General features: G+C 38.6%; 1 protein-coding gene across 4 annotated transcripts in view; it reads right to left on the reverse strand.

Annotated features, from left to right (window-relative positions):
* The window catches only part of CACNA2D3 (calcium voltage-gated channel auxiliary subunit alpha2delta 3), a 728,899-nt gene that overhangs the window by 134,282 nt on the left and 573,542 nt on the right, over positions 1 to 21,075 (reverse strand). For all 4 annotated transcript variants that reach the window (XR_014712447.1, XM_084634438.1, XM_084634437.1 and 1 more), the window contains exons 19-27: positions 13,814 to 13,885; positions 13,502 to 13,563; positions 12,066 to 12,133; positions 9,461 to 9,506; positions 9,207 to 9,304; positions 7,869 to 7,962; positions 5,340 to 5,435; positions 1,342 to 1,463; positions 890 to 970 (exon numbers count right to left, since the gene is read on the reverse strand). Coding sequence is in view for 3 of the 4 variants with exons in the window: in XM_084634438.1 (XP_084490564.1) it covers positions 890 to 970; positions 1,342 to 1,463; positions 5,340 to 5,435; positions 7,869 to 7,962; positions 9,207 to 9,304; positions 9,461 to 9,506; positions 12,066 to 12,133; positions 13,502 to 13,563; positions 13,814 to 13,885 (739 nt within the window). In the remaining variant the exon portion in view is untranslated. The remainder of the gene's footprint in view (positions 1 to 889; positions 971 to 1,341; positions 1,464 to 5,339; positions 5,436 to 7,868; positions 7,963 to 9,206; positions 9,305 to 9,460; positions 9,507 to 12,065; positions 12,134 to 13,501; positions 13,564 to 13,813; positions 13,886 to 21,075) is intronic.

Consider the following 21,075-nt stretch of genomic DNA (forward strand, 5'->3'; position numbering starts at 1 on the left):
AGGAGTGGGAGAATGCTTGTGGGGAGGCAGAATTCCTCACCTATATTCACAGATTTTAAGGACCAAAGGAACCATTATGATGGTCACCCATTCTGACCTCCAGCATAACATCAGCCAAGGGACCTGAATTAATTCCTGCTTCACTTCCAATAACTGTGGCTGAACTAAAGCTTATCTTTCAAAAGAAAAACATCCAAACTCGATTTTAAAATTTCCAGTAATGGAGAATCCATGACAACCTTTGGAAAGTTTTTCCAATAGTTAATTGCCCTCACTGTTAAAAATTTGTGCCTTATTTCTAGTCTGAATTTGTCTGACTTCAGCTTTCAGCCATTCGATCTTGTTAGACCATTGTTTGGTAGACTGAAGAGCCCTCTATTACCAAATTTCTGCTCCCCATGTAGGTACTTCTAGATAGTGATCAAGTCACTCCTTAACCTTCTCTTTGATAAACTGAATAGACTGAGTTCCTTAAGTCTTGCACTATTGGGAGTGTTTTCCAAATTCTGAAGAATGTGTTGAATCATATTATATTTGAGAGATTTTTGTTACATTTGTTTTTCCTTAAGGAAACTCATTCTGGTTTATAATTGTGAAGATTTGCTCCTATGAGTACTGAATAATCTTTGCTGATTACTGCTGTGTTATTACTGCTATGTCAACCTAGCAGTTTACAGGGGGGACTTGGGTGCCCAACGAACACAGACTCAAGCTCTTAGGGAGAGGAGGCCTGCAAAGACCTAGGCTTTAGGGCATTCAATTGCACTTGAGATGTTTTCTTTCAAATTGTTTTTTCTGCATGTAATTTCCACTAAGTCAGACAGTCTGAAAAGGTAAGGAATTCACACACTGCTTTCATATAGACATACATATAAACAAACAATTTTACCTGCAACCACTGGAGATTTTCTGTCATCTAAAAGTTGAATGGCAGTACTAGCTGTCACCACATTGCTTTTGTTTGCTGTTTCTACAAGGTGTAAAAAAAAAAAAAAAAAGCTATTAAAATCAAAACATATTGCAGTGTAAGCAAGTTCAGCTGTAGATTTTTAGTTTGAAAAAAATACCAAATCTTCATATGAATTTAATGCTCAGGAAAAGTGCTGGTTTGACATTCAATTACAGCCCCTATTTATCCACAAACCTGGTACAGCACAGGCAGTGACACTGCAAGTTTCCCCACCATGCCTGATTACAGAATTTGTGAACCTGGTGAAAATTTCAGTGCAGATTTCAGAAGATGAAACTCAGTTCAATACCCTCTCCAGAACATAACAACGTATGTTGGCTCTTCCCAATGTTATACATGCTTCAGTATTTAAATATGACAAAATTACAGACCTCTACTAAATGGGATTGAATAGACAAAGCTGCCTGGTAGCTGCTCAGCGGCTCTTCTGTACCAGAGTGGAAAATGATCAGCATTAAAAATATTCTCTTTATCTTCAGCTGTCAGGAAGTCTCTTGAAACAGAAGAAAGAAGAAAATATTTGCTGCTTTTTGTATATCACCAAAACATTTCAAGCTTGGCAATCAAAACAAAACAACATCTTTAATCTTTGGGAAAGAAAATGTGGGTTCTTTTCTATATCATTTGTGCAGTAAAAGAATTCAATATATCACTGAATAATTCTTGATATACTTGCAGTATCTTCTCAGAGAACAAATTTGGTAGCAACCCTGCTGTGTACAAGCTGAGAAGGGTGGGAAAAGGGGTAAAAAACTCAGCCAAAATCAAGTAGTACTTTGGAAAATTGTACTACTGTAGAAATTTAAAAAGATGCCTTTCTTTCTAGCAACTTGTTCAAATAATGTTTTACTTTTTAAACTAGCTGTGTGTGGTGGAAGAGGTGTTGTAACGAGTGAGGGCAACTGTTTCAAGCAATCCAAGTTCAAGTCTTGAGTTAGGCCAACACGATTAATAACTGTTCTTTCCAAGAAGATATAGTGGGAGGGGTGAATAATGAACTTAGCTATATCCTTCCCCAAAACAGGATGTCAGGGAAAGGTGCCTGAGGTAGAAGGGAGGGGTCATATGAGGAAAAAATGCAACTATCTTCTCCATGCTCATTGCTTTCCGTGTGCTGGATGAGGACACTAGCAGCACAAGCTGCAAGTCCACTGATTCCGGCTAACATATTTTCCACCAAACAACAATATTGTGTATTCAGATTAAATACCTTGCAAAAATCCTTAGTTATCATAAGTATAAGTACCAGATTACCTTGCACAAAACACATACACGTTTACCTGACATTTGCAATACACAGAGCCTCTTGCAGTAAGCTTCACCAACTAGAGAAAGTTTATTTTAAGAGAGCTCCATTTTAAGCAACACATGCTTCCAAAAATTGCTGCGTAACATTTTCTGGCACTGAAATCAGTATGTTCCACACATATTTGCACTTGCATATTGCAATTCCTTAGAAATAGGTCCTGAAAGATAAATCCTGGGTAAAGATGTCGTAGGGAGATCAAAATGAATACCTTCTTTCTTAAAACCTTTTCACACACCAATGATCCAGCTTTTTAAGTGATTTCCACTGTTGTCTTTGCAGTTTAATGGTGAGGAATATTTAACCATAAGAGAAGACAAGTATCTCTTCCTACACAATGCTGAACATTGCTCTAATATTGATTTTCACAGAATTACATTAAATATTATTGGCTCTCATAAAAGGACTGACATTGATTGCAGATGCTGATTGAAGCATAAAAAACAGTTATACTGTCAACATGATTTCCAAATAATATGACATGTATTCAAATCGGTAAAAATTAAGGGCATTTTCCTGCTGCTGCTGAAGTCAACAGGAGTTTTGCCATGGACTTCAGAGGGAACAGGACTGGACTCTAAGTAAATACAAATGTATGTCAAAGTTATGGACTGAGGGTTTTTTTTTTTCATCACTGTGGTTATTGTACAGGATTAGAATAGAACTATATGAGTAGATAGCTAGAAAGTTGACTTTTACTAGATAATTCTGTGTGGTTTTACTTGATAAAATCTAAGCTCTAAAACACCAACTTCTGTCTCATGCTAACTGTGGGAATTAATCTATTGTGTACAGCTAACCTCTCAAGTTTCTGTCTAAATTTATCTCTCTCTCTTATATGTACATGGTGTAAACATACTATCATGTTGCTATAACATCTTTGCACTTATGCCCAGATCCCCAAAATAACTTAGGTGCCAACTCCTCGTTTAGGTCCCCTTAGGACCTAAATTTCCACTGTTTAAGTCCTTGAGGGGCCTACATTTCTGCCTCTGGGCATATGCACTGTTGCCTCAGTCCTGGCCAGTACCTATCTTATGCCGAAGGTCCAGCAAAGATCCTCAGACCAGGTAAAACTAGACATTGTCCCACTTTGCTTGCCTGGAGAGCCCAATCCAGTAGGTATGCTCAGAGCAAGCCTAACTACACACAAAACAGCTAGGGAGGAAAAGAGAACTCCTTTATAAGCACTAGCCCAGTTGTTAGGGAACTCACCCAGGACATGGAAGACCCCTGATAATGAGCAGGAATTTGAACATGGGTTTCCCACCTCTCAGCTGAGTGCCCTAACAACTGGACTATGGAGTCACTCACTCACTCTCTGGCCCACTCCAGAGAGGAGAGAATGGGAGAGAGCCACACCAGAATATCCCAAAGTCCAGTGAGCTAAATATTGTAGGAGAGACTGCTCCCTCTCCTCTTCACCTCTTCCTCCACCAGGCCATTTTGGGAACAGTTTGGATGTGCTGCCACCATTCTGGCAAGAAACAGTTTAGGTGACTGACTCCGGGACAGGGTTTATGGCTGTGGATCCCAAGCAGAGACAGGCACCTTCCCCCAGCCCAGACGTAGCACCTAACTCCTTGAGAGGGGCATGGCTTAGTACTTACCCCTCTTCTTGGCATGTGATATTGGGTATTTAAGGCAGCTCCCTGCCTAGTGTGCCAGCTTTGGTAAATCCATTTCTTAGGTGCCTAACACTCCCCATTCATTATATAGGAAGCCTGGGTGCCTAACCTAGGGTCTGTGGATTCCACTCGGTGACTAGGCACCTAAAAGTTAGGTGCTGCAACCTCAGTATTGCAACACCCTAAGTCCCTTTATGGCTTTGGGCCTTGGGGCCTGATCCAACTTACACTAGTAAACGAAAGGACTCCCACTGACTTTAATATGTGTTGGACCCTTTTATGGCAGCTTTCTTCAAAGAATCTCATTGGGGATATATTATATTTCCCCATTTTAAACAGATGGCAAACTGATGCACACAGCGTGTAAGTATCTTGCCTAAAGTCATGCAGCAAGCCAATGCAAAGATGGGCATAGAGCAAACATTTCCTGACAACCCTGCACTAATCTCTAAACAACACTGCCTCACCCCAAACATTCATATTACTCATACTTACTAAGTTTTCCACTTACTCAAAGTATAAAACAATCACACTGACACTAAGTTATTTAGAAAAAAAGTCCAATATATACAGATAAACTGTTTCCCATAATATTCAACATGATCCTATTGTCTATATTATCTAAGCTTAATATAATTGGTGAAGAATTATTTTCCTTTCTACACTATGCAATATTCAGTATTAAGGAATTTTAAAATGAGCATTGTGATTACATTTTAAAAAATATTTTTGTGTGGCTTTTTTTCTCTTCCAAATTTAACTTTATAAAATACTTGAAGAGCATGGTTGAATGGCATAGATTATACTTTAAAGCCATAGCAATCCTCTGTGCAAGTATCTCACGGTAGACTGTGATAAGAGACAGTGCTCAACCTATATACAACCCTTCAAACTGAAGTATCCTTCCGTATGTTACAAATGACATAATGCATATCTAACATTTTGTGAGCCAAAGGCATTACAGAATAAGCAAAATTAAAGTTTTGATTTAGCAATATCAGCACACTAAGTGTTACAGACCTTCAGTTGAGGGAATTCCACAACTGGGATGAATAACTGCTGGAAACACCTAAAGACATTTGTTTTGGAGTGGGCTTAAGAAAAAATTGCATGATTTCCTCCATCTTCTGCAGCTCCAGTATCATCTTAGTTTTGCACTGAATAATCAGGATGTGATTTCTAACTCCAGGAGGGTGGAAAAAAGCAAACATATGGACTGAAAAAAGGCCCCTATTATAGCTGATATGCAGGTGAAAAATATTACACTAGTTTCAAAAGTTACAGAAAAATCTAAAGAAGACTACAAGAACTGTTCTTGTTTATTCTATGTATTCAGCTTTGCCAGTGTGAAACTTTGGGGAAGAAAAAAAGAGCATATTTCCTAAAAATTTTCTTGCCTACCCATCTGCTCCTTCAGCACAGTCATGTGACTTACTGATTAGTAAGTTGCTCTGGTCCCACAAACAGGTTGATACGAGATAGACCCGTCCGGGTTCCAAGAAAGGCAACTTCCACTCCCTTGTCAGAATTTCTGAAATAGAGCAGCACACAAGCAAAGATAAACATTTCCAAACAGTAAATAGATAGAGCTAGTGAAAGAGAATTTTTGATCTCATTCCTCTTATTTTTGAATTTATTGAAAGATATGTTCATTTTTGTTAAGATAAAACACACACACAGTTTGAAAAGTTATTTGGCCGCTGCATGAAATCTGTTTCTTCAAGATGGATTTGTGTGGTGGAATTACCTGAAGACTGGGGGAAGAACGGGAGTGGGTAACTAGCAGCATAGCTCCTCATGGTCACTCATCCTGATCCTTGGCTGAGATAGGGACTACAAACCCTGCTCACCCACTGCCTCAAATATAGTGCCCAACTATAAAAAAGGGACATAAGGTCAGCCCAGAGAATTACAGACCAGTCAGCTTAACTTCAGTGCCCAGAAAGATAATAATCGAGCAAATAATTAAGCAATTAATTTGCAAACACCTAAAAGATAATAAAGTGATAAGTAATAGTCAGCATGGATTTGACAAGAACAAATCATGTCAAACCAACCTAATAGCTTTCTTTGACAGAGTAATAAGCCTTATGGATAGTGGGGAAGTGGTAGATGTGGTATATCTTGACTTTAGTAAGACTTTCGATACTTTCTCACATGACCTTTTCATAAAAAAACTAGAAATACAACCTAATGGAGCTACTATAAAGTGGGTGCATAACTGGTTGGAAAACTATTCCCAGAGAGTATTTATCAGTGGTACAAACTGGAAGGGCATATCCAGTGGATCCCAGTTTTCAAGTACATAAAACGTTGTTACAAGGAGGAGGGAGAAATAATATTCTCCTTAACCTCTGAGGACAGGACAAGAAGCAATGGGCTTACATTGCAGCAAGAGCGGTTTAGCTTGGACATTAGGAAAAACTTCCTAGGTGTCAGAGTGGTTAAGCACTGGAATAAATTGCCTAGGGAGGCTGTGGAATCATCATGATTGGAGATTTTTATGAACAGGTTAATCGAACACCTGCCAGGGATGTTCTAGATAATACTTAGTCCTGCCATGAGCACAGGGGACTGGACAAGATGACCTATCAAGGTCCCTTCCAGTTCTACGATCATCTCTGAGGATTTGTAGGCACTGGGTTCACATTATCACAAAACCAACTACACCTTTGGCCCTCCTACCGCCAGCATCCAATCCCCTATTCCTCCACAATGAACTGTGTCTGTAGTGGCAGAGCAGATATAAAAGGTGTATAGGAGTCTCCCTGTACATGCCCTCTGAAGTTGCCTTCCACGCACGGAGTGAAATAGCTGTAGTTCCATTGTGTTGGAGGATTCAGAAGACCTTATTCTGCTGTGCGAATTTTACCCTCAAAGCTTAGGGTATATTAACACAAGTGGCCATCATAGAACATCATTTCTTATCTCTCAAGAGTAGACTGGCTAACCCCAGTTGGTTATCAGTTCAGTGCACAATATAAGCACAATTAATTTTATAGGTAGAATAATTAAAACACTTTTTCAGGCTGGATTTTTGATGTGTATTTTTAAACTAAATTTTAAATCTTTTTTTAACATTTGACTTAAACAGAACAAAACTTATATTTCCATGGTATTTTCTCTTTTCACCCACAGTTTCCTAAAGACGGAGATGGAAAAATCACAATCCTAGTAATTACAAACCAACCTCAACTAATTACCTCACTGTATTATATGTGGCTTTACAATAACAGGCCTTTTCATACAACACAGAAAATTGTACAAACTTAACCAAATCTCATCTGGATAGTCTCCAGAATTCCCTTTCTACAATTATAGCTCACATAGGCTTTGCTAATCGAATTACCTATTTCCCCAATATATATCACATTTCTCTGCATAATACTATAGCTTAAGTATATTGTATGTAGTGTAAAAGCTCAAATAAAGGAATAGCGAATGCACTGTACAGTAGAGCATTTAGTTCCAATCTGGTTTTGAAAATTTTAAAATCTATACACTTTCATATCCAAGACTTATGTCTAGAAAGTCAGAGTGAATAATGTGCAATGAATAATTTATGTTATTAATTTCACTGTTTTATGTACATAACCTGCTCTCGAACAAATTACAAATTTCAGAGATATATTCATTTTTAGAAAATTTTCATTAATTTCTTAGAGAATAATTCCAAATACTGTGTTGTATTTTCATTTCCTACTTTGTTTGCTAGTTTCATGTGTTATTCTGTATTGTTAAAGATCGTGCAACCTCAAAAACCACAATCACCCACAATTTTTCATCATCTGATCAGCCCAACTACATAGGTATTTATAACACACTCATCTCCACCGTATCTGGGTAAAAGGTTCTTAAATTGTTAAGGTGTTTTTCAATAATATTTCATAATCATATTTCACTGCATGTGCTAGTGTATACTTTATTATTATACTAAAATGTGCATATGTATTTATTTACTTACTCTGATTTATTTAGAGCTAAACTGGTCCAATAAGCTTCTATTGGTGCACTCACCACTGCATCAAACAGAACTTCTTGTATCAATTCTTTATCACCTATGAAAATATATTAAATAAATAGCAAAAAATAGATTATATGTGTGGTGAAAAAAAGTCAAATCAAAATATTTTATTAGGTGAACCACACATAAATAGTATTAATTATTTATATTCAACCTATATTTCATCTACTTTAAGCAAATGGGCTCTTCACAGAATTACAAGCTAAATATGTAAAGGTGTAAACTACTTTACTTCAACCATCACCAAAATTCTCCTCATGCTTTGTGCTCGTGTGAAACTGGCAGCCTTTACAATGGCACCAGCAGCAATGTTAGATGAGGAAGTGACATGGGCGTTTAGGTAAAACAATGCAATTTCTCATGTTGGTATTTGTGCAGGAGCCCAGATTAATGCACAATGTTTTGCAAAACAAGCTATCCGGTATATTAAAATGACCCACCCAAATCAACCGAAAGGGTCTGCTCCCAGAAGTAAAACTCCTGGGATTTCGTTGGTGGACCGCGGGCCTATGGAAAAAGGGGAGACCTGAAATCTTTGCAGATCAAGGTCCCTCAGTTGGTATCCTCTGTCTCCCTTGCCGGGGAGAGGGATTTATGAGTTTTATGGTAGGAGTCCTGTAACCTTTCATTGGACCCACTTAAATGCCTGGAACAAAGGAAACAGGACAGAGAGAGCCCTTCCCCAATATTAAATTAATAAAGTTGCAGCCTGCTACTTAAACCCAGCTCTGTGTCATTTTACTGTGTGTGTTGATCAATGATCATGAAAGTTCCAGGTCTCAGGTTTACATTTCATCTAAAGGACAACCTGCCTCTTCTACTGGACTGGAGTACTGGCGCTCTTCTAACTCTTCGGGAAGAGTGCCACCTCCCTAAAAGTTCACCATCACCACTTCCTGAAGCATGCGGTGTTTTCTCTAGAAGTTTCGTCCAAGTACTCTCTCAGCCCCCTATCCTTAATTAATAAGATCTGAGGAGACCATGACACAAGATAGCATGACTGCCTAGTGTGAACTGGAAATTCAGTGTTTGGATTTTCAATACTATATATGGTAAAATATCTGGGTATCAGTACATGTAAGTACTAAACCAATAGATTGTCTTATACTCTCAAGTAGATATGGAATTTGCAAGATGATGTCAGTTAATCATACCTGTCTAACCATATTAGCAATTCAACTAATTCGCATTTTATTATGTAAAGTTTAAATACAATCATTGTTTAGATAAGAGAACATTTATGAAATTTATCAGTATAAAAATATTGAACATACTCACATTGAAGCAATGGCTCTTTTCCTGTGAGGTAGAGTTTAATAGCTCCTAGCTGAGTCATTTGATGGTGTTCAGGATGTAAGTCAGTGTTGCAATATGACCTGAGAACATAATGTTGCCAAAATACTGCAATGTAAATATTTATAAGCATGATCTCTCTTTGTCTTTGAATGTGAAGAGTTGGGCACAGTAAGCACAAACAATATTAAACAAAGAAGGGTAAAAAGCACCGATTTCATGCTTTGTTTAAGACTTACCATTCATCTGCCAAAGATACATCAGGGTGTTCTAAATCATGCAAACCTGAAACAGGAATAATAACATGTTATATAGGAAGCAGTCTAGGTAACAGATGGATATTTACATATACTTCATTGCATACCCTCTTCCTTCTTGGAAGAAGTATTATTACCACAGCATAATAAATCACAGTAAACTATGTTCACATACACTTCAGGGTCTGACAAACTGGCAAGAGCCAAGTAAATGAGCATTAAGGATGAAATGCCAGGAATAAAATCATTTGTTTGTGCCCAGATATTTAAGCTCATATGATATGTTTAGCGATCCGAAGAAGATCTGAGCAAAAAGAGCTGCATTAAGGTAAAGTACCAGACAACTTTGAATTCACTTGCTCTCGTTATTTTAATAAAGCCCTTTATGTTACATCATAATCTAGAGTTGCAAGGAAGAACTTTTTTTTTCAGAAATGATAGTATTTTTTAAACAAAAGGATGCTATGGTCTCATGAATATGAATAGGAATTTACAGAATAATCTGGAAGGAGTCTATTGTTATTAACACTTCATGGAGATGCCTGTAAATCAGTACTGTATTATTAGTTATATAGAACCATAAATTTGAATTTTGGAAGTTTTAAAACTCTTAATCTCATATCAGTAAATGTAGGCATGTTGGTCCCATGGGATAAAGCAAAATGGGCTAAATTTTCATAATGTGGACTCTGGGTCTTACCTATGAAGATGTAAGTACATAAGTAACCATGGGCACAAATGTGGGGTTTATGAATGCAATTACATGTGAGTACATATGCTCTGCAGGTCCAACTTAAGGTCCAAGTTTTCAACATTCAGGCAATAATTTATTATTACTATGTATTATGCTGATGGTAGCATCAGTCATTTTAGAAAGAAAGAAAGAATTTGATTAGAGGGAACCAGAAACTGACTTTTTTGTTCCTTTCTTTTTTTACTTAATACACATGTAAACAATATGAACTGTAGGTAGCATGGCAGAAGTGGATCTTTAAGAGGGGCTTAACTGTGCATATGGTAAGGGCCTGGCAATGAGCTCAGGAAGTTCATGACATTAATAAGGTAAAATACAAAAAAGGGGGCATGCAGTTTATGTGAGAAGCTGACAAAGACCGATGAGGGTAGGAACATTAGCTAAGCGAAGGGGGCAAAATTGTGATGCAAAGTGAGAAAAGCTTGAGTAAGTAGGGAGGGAAAGAGTTATACAGAGCTTTGAAAGTGGTGACAAACAGCTTGAATCTGATGTGACAGCAGATGTAGGATTCAAAATTGTGGTCCTTAGTGATTGGGCAGATGGCAATATTGTCCAGAGGGATACAGTCAGAAAAGTGGAGAGGGTTTGGGAGAGTAGAGTTTGGTTGTGGCTATGTTAAAGCTTAAGGTGATGATGAGACATCCAAGAGCAAATGTCAGACACACAGGCCAAGATGTGGGACTGGATGAAGGAAGATAGGTCAGAGGCGTGTTGGGACCAGCTCAGAGCATAAAGACTTACAAGGCTCACACCATGCTACCTTTCTTTCTAGGTATTTATATAGTCCCCTCACAAACATTAATGTACTTACTTACTTTCACAACAACTCTGTGAGGTAGGGAACTAAGATCCACAAACATGAACTGACTTGTCTGGGGGTCTCAGAAAAAGTCTGTGGCAGGCCTGGGAATTGAACCCAGATCTTTTCAGTGTTTTTCCTCAGGCCTTAACCACAAGCAGCAAGCATTCCCTTTTTAACCCCCTTTTCACACAATGCTGATTATTTGGAGCTACCACTACAACTTCTCTCCTCACTCTCTCAGCACAAAGCTCCTCCGTTGTAAATGGCCAGCATACAGTTATAGCCATTATATGTTGGTAGCCACCTACCAGCTCCTGGGGATCCTTCTGCCTACCTAGCTCCCTCCATTATTGCTGTTCCTTCATTTTCCTGATTTCCCTTTCCTAAGACCCTCTCATACTGTATTCCATACAGGTCCACACACTTCCATGCCTGACCTCATCCCCACACAGCTGCCTCTATTCACCCAACCTCTCCTTCTTGGAAAGCTCTTTGATCACCATTTTAATTCTTTCATCCATTTCACTAATGAATTTACCAAAAATTAAAACTCTAGAAAGAAGAAGTGTTTTTTTTCTTTTAGTTTTGCTAATAAAAAGCAAAAAAAATCAAAACCAAAAGCGCTCAGCTCTAGACCTAGTTCTAAGTTGATTAACATAGACTTGCTCTAAATTGTGTGGTGATAAGGCTTACTATACTGTAGTCTGTGCATAGCAAAATACTACTTTAAATGTATCCAATATACTGATTAAGAAATTAGCACGACGTTTCTTCTATAAGGATTATTAACAACAAACACGAGCCTTTGAGTGATTCTTCAGCATGGGAGGCTTCCAGAAAAGAAGATTCGTAAGCACATTCTGACTACATGTCATATTAAAATGCTTAAATGTCAGGAATATCATAAATAATCTAATCCCGCTAGGGAATCTGCAGAAAAACCATGTGAGAGATGCACAAGCTTTAGGCCCACTAAAGATCAACAATAAAACTATTGTGCAGGCATCACGAGAAGGTAGATGGTATCTTACCTTCTTCTATAGTTACGTTCCCTCTGAAGAAATATTTGCCATGTCCTCTAGAGAGAGACACACCTAAACTGTGCAGAGAAATAAAGCAGACCTTGAAATCTGTGGCACAAATAATAGCAGAGACTGAGAGCTATTTTGCCTTGCTAACAATTCTAGTTAATGTACTATGCATATTTTAAAAAACAAAACCCCACTGATTATATTTATTGTTCAACTACCTACTTGAATGCCATTTGGGGTTTGATATGCCAGCAACAATTGGTTGTATTTATGTATGCTTAGAGGTGCAGCAAACCATTCACTCTTTGGCAAACTAAAAAACAAGTCACTCTAAGTACACAACTATTCACCCAGCATGCTCATTCTTCATCCAAATACTGAACTTGCCCACACAGGCTTGTAAAGAGTTGTCTTCTCCATTGCAAATCAGGCTCAGCTATTGAGAAATTTTACAAAGTTTGTAATCCAATGGAGATGGTGAAAGGAAAGAAATATCAGAACATGATAACGGTGTCAGGAAGAAATTCTCAATGTAATTTTTCTGTTGCTCACATTTTTCACCTGTTTATATATTTTTTTCATTGACGTTATTTAGCTCCACTTAAAGTTTTTCAAAAATTAAGTAATCTGTTGGGGTTTTTTTGTTTGTTTTTTTAAAAAGGAAATCATCACCCTGCACTGGGTTGCTCATGTATGGGAGGCGACCCTAAAAGTCCCTCCCACTTTTTAGTGAACTCATGCAGCTGCAATGCAGGATACCTTCTGACAGTCATATGTGCTAGGAGGGTGGCTAGGTTCACAGGAATATTTCAGTAGAGTTCTGCAATTACCAGCTTCCCTCTTTGAACACAGGCTACCGTAAATATACTTTTATTAATGCATTATTTCTAATTCAATGTTGGGCATTCAGTTAGTGATTTCTTGCCATTTTTGTTAAAACCCAGGCCAAAATAATATGGCTGACTTATTCAGTTTTAGTTGTACAAATACACTGAAGATAGTTCAGGGAAACAAAATATAAAAACCTCAAATTGGAAGTGAAATACTACCTCCATTTATATTGCATTTTTGTTGTGGAAAAAAAAATCAAAATGGGGCTCAATATGTAGTTAGTTAAATGGATTATAGTATTTATAGCTCTCTGAGTACTTGCAAAAACCTCTTGTTCAATGTAAACCTCAACTGAATATTTTTTTAGTGAAACGTAAGCCATGACAAACACAGTGAGTTTGCCTATGTGAGGTTGCACAAACTTTCCATCCACGGAAAAGCTGAAAGGAATGCTGGAAAGCCTCTTTTCTTTGCTATTTTCAGCATTGTCCAGGAATATTTCATTGTGAGCTCCTGCTGGTGCTCTTTTAATAAGCTCACAAGCTTTGTACAAATGCAAGTACAATGAGTCTGATGAAATGTCCATTTATTATGGTCAGCTCTACCTGAAAGGAGTACCCCTGATGTCTGTATAATAGTAGTCATTTGTCATCACCAATACCCGTTTCTAGATTCAGAACAAGAAAGTCAGAGAAAAGAAAATAAGGTTAGTTTGCTATGAGAAATTTGTAAAAGAGTAAATGGTTAGTTTGTGATAAGGTTAATAATGACATAAAAGGTACATGCGTGGCTCAGGATTATTAAAGGCAAGAGAAAAATAATCTTAGTGAAACATATCTATTCCAAATAATCTTCAACGATCATTTCAACATCTGTTTGCTTTACATTTAGCAGGAAGAGCATTTTATACATTGTACCCCTTTGTCCACTGTCTTCTTCACCTCCATAGAAAATTTCCCTGTTTTCCGATTCACCATTGCATTTCGAAGCTGAAATGAGAAAAACATTTTTGTCACTTCCTTCATGTGTATATTTAGTAATTTTCACATCCCAAAGTTCTCAAATATTTCCATTTGGTCACAGCAGTTCTTTGTTTTCATATGGTTAGGACACAATTTTTCAGCAATTACTGCTGCACTTCCAATAAGTGTGTCTGTTAGAGGTGTTATGATAAGGCAGTCCGGTAGGAGGGAAATAATCTGTGATTCAGCTATGCCAACAAGCCATACAATGGCAAAGTAATAAAGAATAACTACAGCTATTTCATTTTTCTTTCAACTTCCATTAGGCTACACCTTAAATCAACCCAGAAACTGAAACTGGTACAGAATTGGACAGTCCACTAGGTAAGCAATGTCTCACCAGGAACACACAACAGCAGCGATCTGTGATCTGCACTGGCTGCCTCACAGATTCTGTGTGGAGTTTAAAGTATTGATTTTTACCTGTAAAGTCCTAAGCTGCCAAAGAATACCTTCCTGAAGTACCATACTGTCACAAGTCTACTGTTTTAAGGTGCTTGGGCTGGAGCCCCCACAGTGTAAAAGAGGACCAAATGGCAGGGCATTCTTTTTGAGGAACCCTTACCTTTGTAACTTACTACCCCTGTCTGTTTATTTGAAATAGGCCATTAAGTTCAATATTTTAGAGCTATCTATCCAGGTTTTTGGGAAGGGAGAAATATGATGAGAGCTGCTATGTGGGAGTAATGTGAGTATTGTTTGGATGTCTTTTCTGTATTTGCATGCAATGTTGTTCTAGCTGCGTCAATCCCAGGATATTAGAGACAAGTTGAGTGAGGTAATATAATTTATTGGGCCAATATCTGTTGGTGAGAGAGACAAGCTTTCAAGCTACATAGAGCTCTTCTTCAGGTCTGGGAAAGATACTCAATACTCAACAGTGTTACAGCTAAATACAAGGTCGAACAGATAATTTAGCATAAATAGTCGGCACATATTCTAAGGAATGGTTCAAGGTGAAGTGGTATTTGGTTATTTACCGGTTTAGGGTCAGAAGCTCCTGACACTTTCTTATCCTGTTGTATTTTTAATTAATGGCACAGGCACAGAGAACTTAGGAAAGATATCTTTATGATATATTTTAAATTAAAATATTGTTCTGTTTGTGGATATTTGTCTGGTAAACAATAACAATATTTGTTGTAAATACTTCATAAACATAATTCTCATTACAGATTCCCACTAATTACCTATTCATTCATGCTCACTCTGCAGATGAGCTACCATATTTTCAGATATAGTATTATATTTTATCTGGCAAAATATGTTCTGTAGAGGACAATGAAATAAATAAATAAATGCAGAAGAGTGTTATGAAATGAGCAATTTCAATCTCCCTTAAATCATTGCTATTTACAATATTGGAAACAATGTTGCACCTAGTGTTATAGCAACATCCATCCCTTTCCTTCTCCAATACCACATGCCACATATGACAGATTGGTCAATGAGGGCAGATTTCAATGACAATTTGCAAATGTGACCCTATCAAGGTGCTATGCAGGCTTTTCTGGTTAGTTAGAATGAGCGGGGACTGCCAAAGCTTGTTAGTGAAATATCTGTTTATATTTTCATGAAAAGAAATTGAGCATGGCTGAGCTATCAAAAACTCCAATGTTTGTGCTCTTTAAATGTAATTCTAGCTGTCTAGATTTGAGTTAACTATCTTACTTTCCTGTTAGTGAGTGTAAAAGAATAATTTTTAGCTGGAGGCATGCATAAAATAAAGCACATATTTTCCTGTAGATTTTTTTAACAATACATAATAGGCAATTCTGGAAATATTTTCCCATTTTAACTTTTGTGGTTTTGGACTTGGAGAGCTGGTCTTAATTAACAATCTACTTTCTAACATTTAAAGAACTGTTCCATTTATCTTTAACATGTTTTTCATTTCCTCCCCTTTTTGGTGCCTCCAGTTATCTAGGACCCATTCCTCCCACAAACCTCAGGCAAGCCATAGATTTACTAATAGGGCCTCAAAAACTCTAGTCGCATTTATGATCAAGTCTGCTTATGGCATTATCTTTACTTATTTGCTTTCTGCAAGTACATTTCTTGGATTTATAATCTGGTTTCTCAGCTCTTCTGCAGTGTCAGCTCTGCTCTGAGTACATAAAGCAAGTACTGCCTCAGATGGCTATAGACACTCAAAACATCATTCAGACTTCTTTCAAAAACACACACACACACACACACACACACACACACACACTTTGTCCAACTACAAATTATAGTAAAAGAATTTTAAGAAGTAACTTTGTGAAAAACAAGTACTCCAAGGATTTCTATTCCTAATAGTGTGTCAGTAAGATCAAGTTAGTGGCTTCTATAACTTGGGGAAAGAATTAATGAAAAAAAATACCTCCACTGAATCTGCTTGTTGCTACCGAAATTCTAAATTCAGCTTTGCTACCTTCTCCTCACTAGGCCACAGGTTAGGTCCTAATTTATGTCTACTGTATACATTTTTGTATTACAAAATATGCCCTCTATTATGTGTCTTCATGTCCTACTGAGAGATGAAGGAAGGTCCAGTGGTTAGAGTTCTAGCCTAGGATTTGGAGACCAAGGTTCAAATACATGCTCTGCCACTCACTTCCTGTGTGAAACTGTGCAAGTCATTTAGCTTCTCCATGTCTCAGTTTCCCATCTAAAAACCCTATGTCACAAAGGCTTGGGGAAGATAAATACATTAAATATTGTGAAACTCAGAGATCTACTGGAAAAAAAAAGCTATATAAGAGCTAGGTATTATTATTTCTGTCAGCCAACACACTCTCAACGCTAAAGTATGAGATCATTTAACGTGCTTGGAAAACTGTGAAATCATTAAGTCAATGTAGTAACTAGTGAAAAATTCTCGTACACAACTTCAACAGAAGTGTTTTGTGGGGGTAAAATATGTCAGTAATATGTTTCATGATTACAAGCAGCTGTATGAATAAGCTAATTCTTTACTTCTTCTTGAACTTGAGCAAACAATGCCTATTTGGTCTGGCACAGGGAGAAACAAGAGCATCAAACCCAGGCCTTCTGAGCAGCTAAGCAGCATGCTGCCTTCAAGTCAGCAAACTGTATCACAAAGCTCTAATTCCCCAATGAAATGTCCAGCAGCCTCACTGACCCTTCCTATTACCAAGGAGGGGCTACATTTTCTTCCAGGGAATGGTGACATAAATAATCTCTGAAAAAAACAAAACTAAACACCACCACATTTCAAAACTTTCTGGATAGTCCTTAGACCTTAGAAGGGTTAAATGAAGAGTGGGATTAGTCTAGGGTCGCCAGGTGTCTGGTTTTCGACTGGAACGCCCAGTCGAAAAGGGACCTTTGCTGCTCTGGTTGGCACTGCCAACCGGGCTGTTAGAAGTCCAGTCGGCAGCGCAGTGGAAGCCCAAGGCTAAGGCAGGCTCCCTGCCTGCCATGGCTCCATGAGGCTCCCGGAAGCAGTTGCCAGGTCCCTGCAGCCCCTAGATGCATGGGCAGCCAAGAAGGCCTGTGCGCTGACCCCGCCCCGAGGGCTGACTCCGCAGCTCCCATTGGCCAGAAACCACAACCACTGGAAGCTGCGGGGCTGGAGCCTGTGGGCGCAAGGGCAGCATCAGAGCCTCCCTGGCTGCCCATGCCCCTACGTAAGCGCCGCTGGGACCCCACACTCCCCCACATACCCATCCCCTGCACCAGCCTGGAGTCCCCTCCTGCACCCAAACTCCTTCCTGGTACCCTCACCCCCCAGCACCCCAACCCCCTGCCCCAGCCCAGAGTCCCCTCGTCCACCCCAAACCCCTCATTTCTGGCCCCACCCCAGAGCCTGTTCCCTGAGCCAGAGCCCCCCCAACCCCAACTCCATGCCCCAGCCCAGAGCCCCCTCCTTTCCCCTAAACACCTTATCTCTAGCCCCAGCCCAGGGCCTGCACCCACAGCTGGAGTCATCATCCCACCCCCGCACCCCAGCACCCTGCCCCAACCCGGAGCCCTCTCCTGCACCCTGAACCCCTCATTTCTGGCCCCACCCCAGGACCCACACCCTCAGCCGGAGCCCTCATCCCCCTGCTGCACCCCAACCCCCATGAAAGTGAGTGATGGTGCGGGAGAGCAAGCGACAGAGAGGGAGGATGGAGCGAGTGGGGGCGGGGCCTCGGAGAAGGGGCAGGGCAAGGGCAGGGTGTTCACTTTTGTGCGGTTAGAAAGTTGGCAACACTAGACTGGTCATTACTTTGATGAGGAAAGTCCACTCCAAACCTTAAAATTCTATTGATCTCTAGTCATGTTGCTAAGAATGGTTCTATCTGTAGCCTTCATCATGCATTTCCTTATTTTGAACTGCTCCTCCTCCATCCCTTTTCTTGATCTTTCTGTCTCTCTGTGTATCTGTAGCTCTTATATATGTGGCATGTATAGTTATATTAAACATGCGCACACACACACACTCCTCTCCCATTACACAATAAAATTGTAGCAGTGCTGGGCTTGGTTTCAAAAATCTCCATAAAAGTATTCTTTTCACTTTGTGTTTTCTCATATTTAGACATCTGCAAGAATATTTCCAGTTGCAGGTGGCGCTGCCAAAGCATTAGGCCAGGATTTGGAGTTTTACTACCTTTTTCCACAACATTTAACATATTGTCTTTTCAGAAAATATTTGGTGACTAATGATCTACTAGTAGATTTGTAGGCCATTGTTGTCCAAAAAAAGATACCTATTGTTGAGATTACTTTTGAAGGAGGATTTGTTTACTTAAGTATGTGATGATGAATTGTAAGAATTCTGGAACCTGCTAGATTTGACCCCTGTAAGGGAGTTACTATGATGTGTATATATTATGCGCAAGTATCCAAGACTGTGGTTATTAGTGGTCCAAAGCTACAGTACTAGGCCCATATATTTCCTGTCATGTACTCTGTATTCCTCAAAACTAAATCATCTTGCTTTTTATCTAGTTTTCACTTTTATATGTTGGGAGCCGACCTGGACCCGGTCCACAAGCTTATTGCTCAATTTAGTCTATTAGTAGTACTAAGAAAACTATTAGGTTTTTTTCGAAACCTGAAACCATGGGAAACTCTGCTTGTTTCAGGGTTCGAACATTAAAAACTAAAACTAGCAGAGTTTAGTCCAAACCTTTTTTGGGCCCCATGAACCTTTCATCAAAAATTGAAATAAAACTCTTTGCTGTCTCTGGATAGACACAAAACAGACTTTGGTTTGGTTTTGTAAGGAAACTTTGGTGACTGTTGGTCACACGATAAGTCTTCTGGGTCTCACATAAACTGCCCAAAATTGAATCCACAGGCAGTGCACAGAGATGAACGTCTGCCAGTTCTATCAGGAGCTTTGCTGGCTTTGTTGTATATTCAGACAAAACCAGAATCCAAGCACAGCTCCATTGATTTAAATCTTTTTGAACCAAAATCAGTTTGTGTTCAACAAGAAAACCTGAAACCACTAACTAGAGTTGTGTGGAATTTGTTGCAACTAAAGTGAGAACACAAATGAAGAAATAAAACTGTATAAACCAACTAGAAGGAATTATAGAATTATACAGGAAATGCTGAGTAGAATTAAAATGGGATAAAATATAGAAGGAAATAGGAAAAAAAAAAAAGACAAATTCATGAATGCCTAAAAGGATGCATGTTCAGTTTACTAATAGTAGACTATTAATACTGTAATTTTTGTACATTGAGATTATATTTTTAAAAACATCAGTTAGTAGTAGATACATTAGGTAGAGTGATATGTAATCAAGGATAAGAAAAAGGCAATGTAGAAAACATGAAGGATTTCAGAGATTACAGAAGGACAGTTAGAGAATATGAAAACATGAAAAGGAAATTTTACACATTGAAGGAAAAGAAAAATGCACTAGGTGACATAAGAAAGAAGAAGAAAGGTTTCATGTAAAGTCAGCACAAAACCTCAAATATGGAGGCAATATGGCTTCTTGAGAGACAATGAAGACAATCTATCAACAAGAAAGAAACATATTGCTAAAACATAAATGAATTGTTTCATTATTCACAAAAGGAGGGAATGGGCAGTGGCAGACACCGATATATATTTTGCAACCAAGAAAAAAAATATAGACTTATGTCAGAAAAGGGATCAAGAAATTAGTACATCTGAAGTCTGACAAAACTCCTGGGGAAGTTGTACGTGATTCATCCCAGATTTCAGAAGGACATGACAAAGTAAATATGGGAACCTTCAGTGTGTGCATTCAAAACCTCTCTGGAAACAGTAGAAGTATGAGGGACTCAAGAGATGCTACTGATATTTGAGAAGGAATCTAGGAAAAATCTATGAAAACACAGACATGCAGGCATGACTTTGGCAGTGGTGAAGTTATGGGAAAAAATAAGTAACAGGGACAGAAAGGGGAGCACCTGGAAAGTTACGATTTAATTAAGGTCAGTCAGCATGGATTCACACAAAATGAATCATGCCTAACAAATCAGATTTATTGAGGAAGTAACAGAAGGACCAGGCAAAGGTTAAGCCATGGACATACACATAAGGAAAACTTTTGATACAGTACCACAAAAAAGACTAAACCTGCAAGGTAACCAAGAATGGGACAGAGGGTAAACTACACAGTGGATAGAGAAATATGAGTAATATTTGGAGAGATCTTGTGCATGGCAGCAGGTGAGGATAGAAGGAATTGATTTGTATGATGTTCTTCAAACCTGAAATTAGGTGTTAGGAGTAAATCATTGATAGAGGCTCCATGCTAGCTACTGTGATCTAAACAGACTTCGGCATCTGTTTTTGTTTGTTTTTTAATTTAGTTTAGTTTGTTCTTTTTATTTCTAAGGGCAGCATGAGCCAAGAGAGCTCCTCCAGAAAGGTGGAGCAGTCAAAATCTGGTCCAGATTTCTCTGTTTGATCTGATAGGTGGGCCAGACCTGAACAGATGTACTGATCCTTAGTGACCAGCACAGTGCCACTGGGGTTGGTAATGGGACACATGGAATATGAAAGTTAGATGATGAATTTTACAGATGATACAAACAGAGAGGGAGAGAGAGAGAGAGAGAGAGAGAGAGAGAAACATGCATATGTGAAAGAAAGAATCAATACAAAATAGGAGGGTAAATAAAATTCTTAATTAGGTAAAATGGGACTACTGTCTCTGGAGCAGTTAGGTGGC

The sequence above is a fragment of the Lepidochelys olivacea genome, assembly GCF_965140295.1.
Source record: "Lepidochelys olivacea isolate rLepOli2 genome assembly, chromosome: 7".
Classification (NCBI taxonomy): Eukaryota; Metazoa; Chordata; order Testudines; family Cheloniidae; genus Lepidochelys; species Lepidochelys olivacea.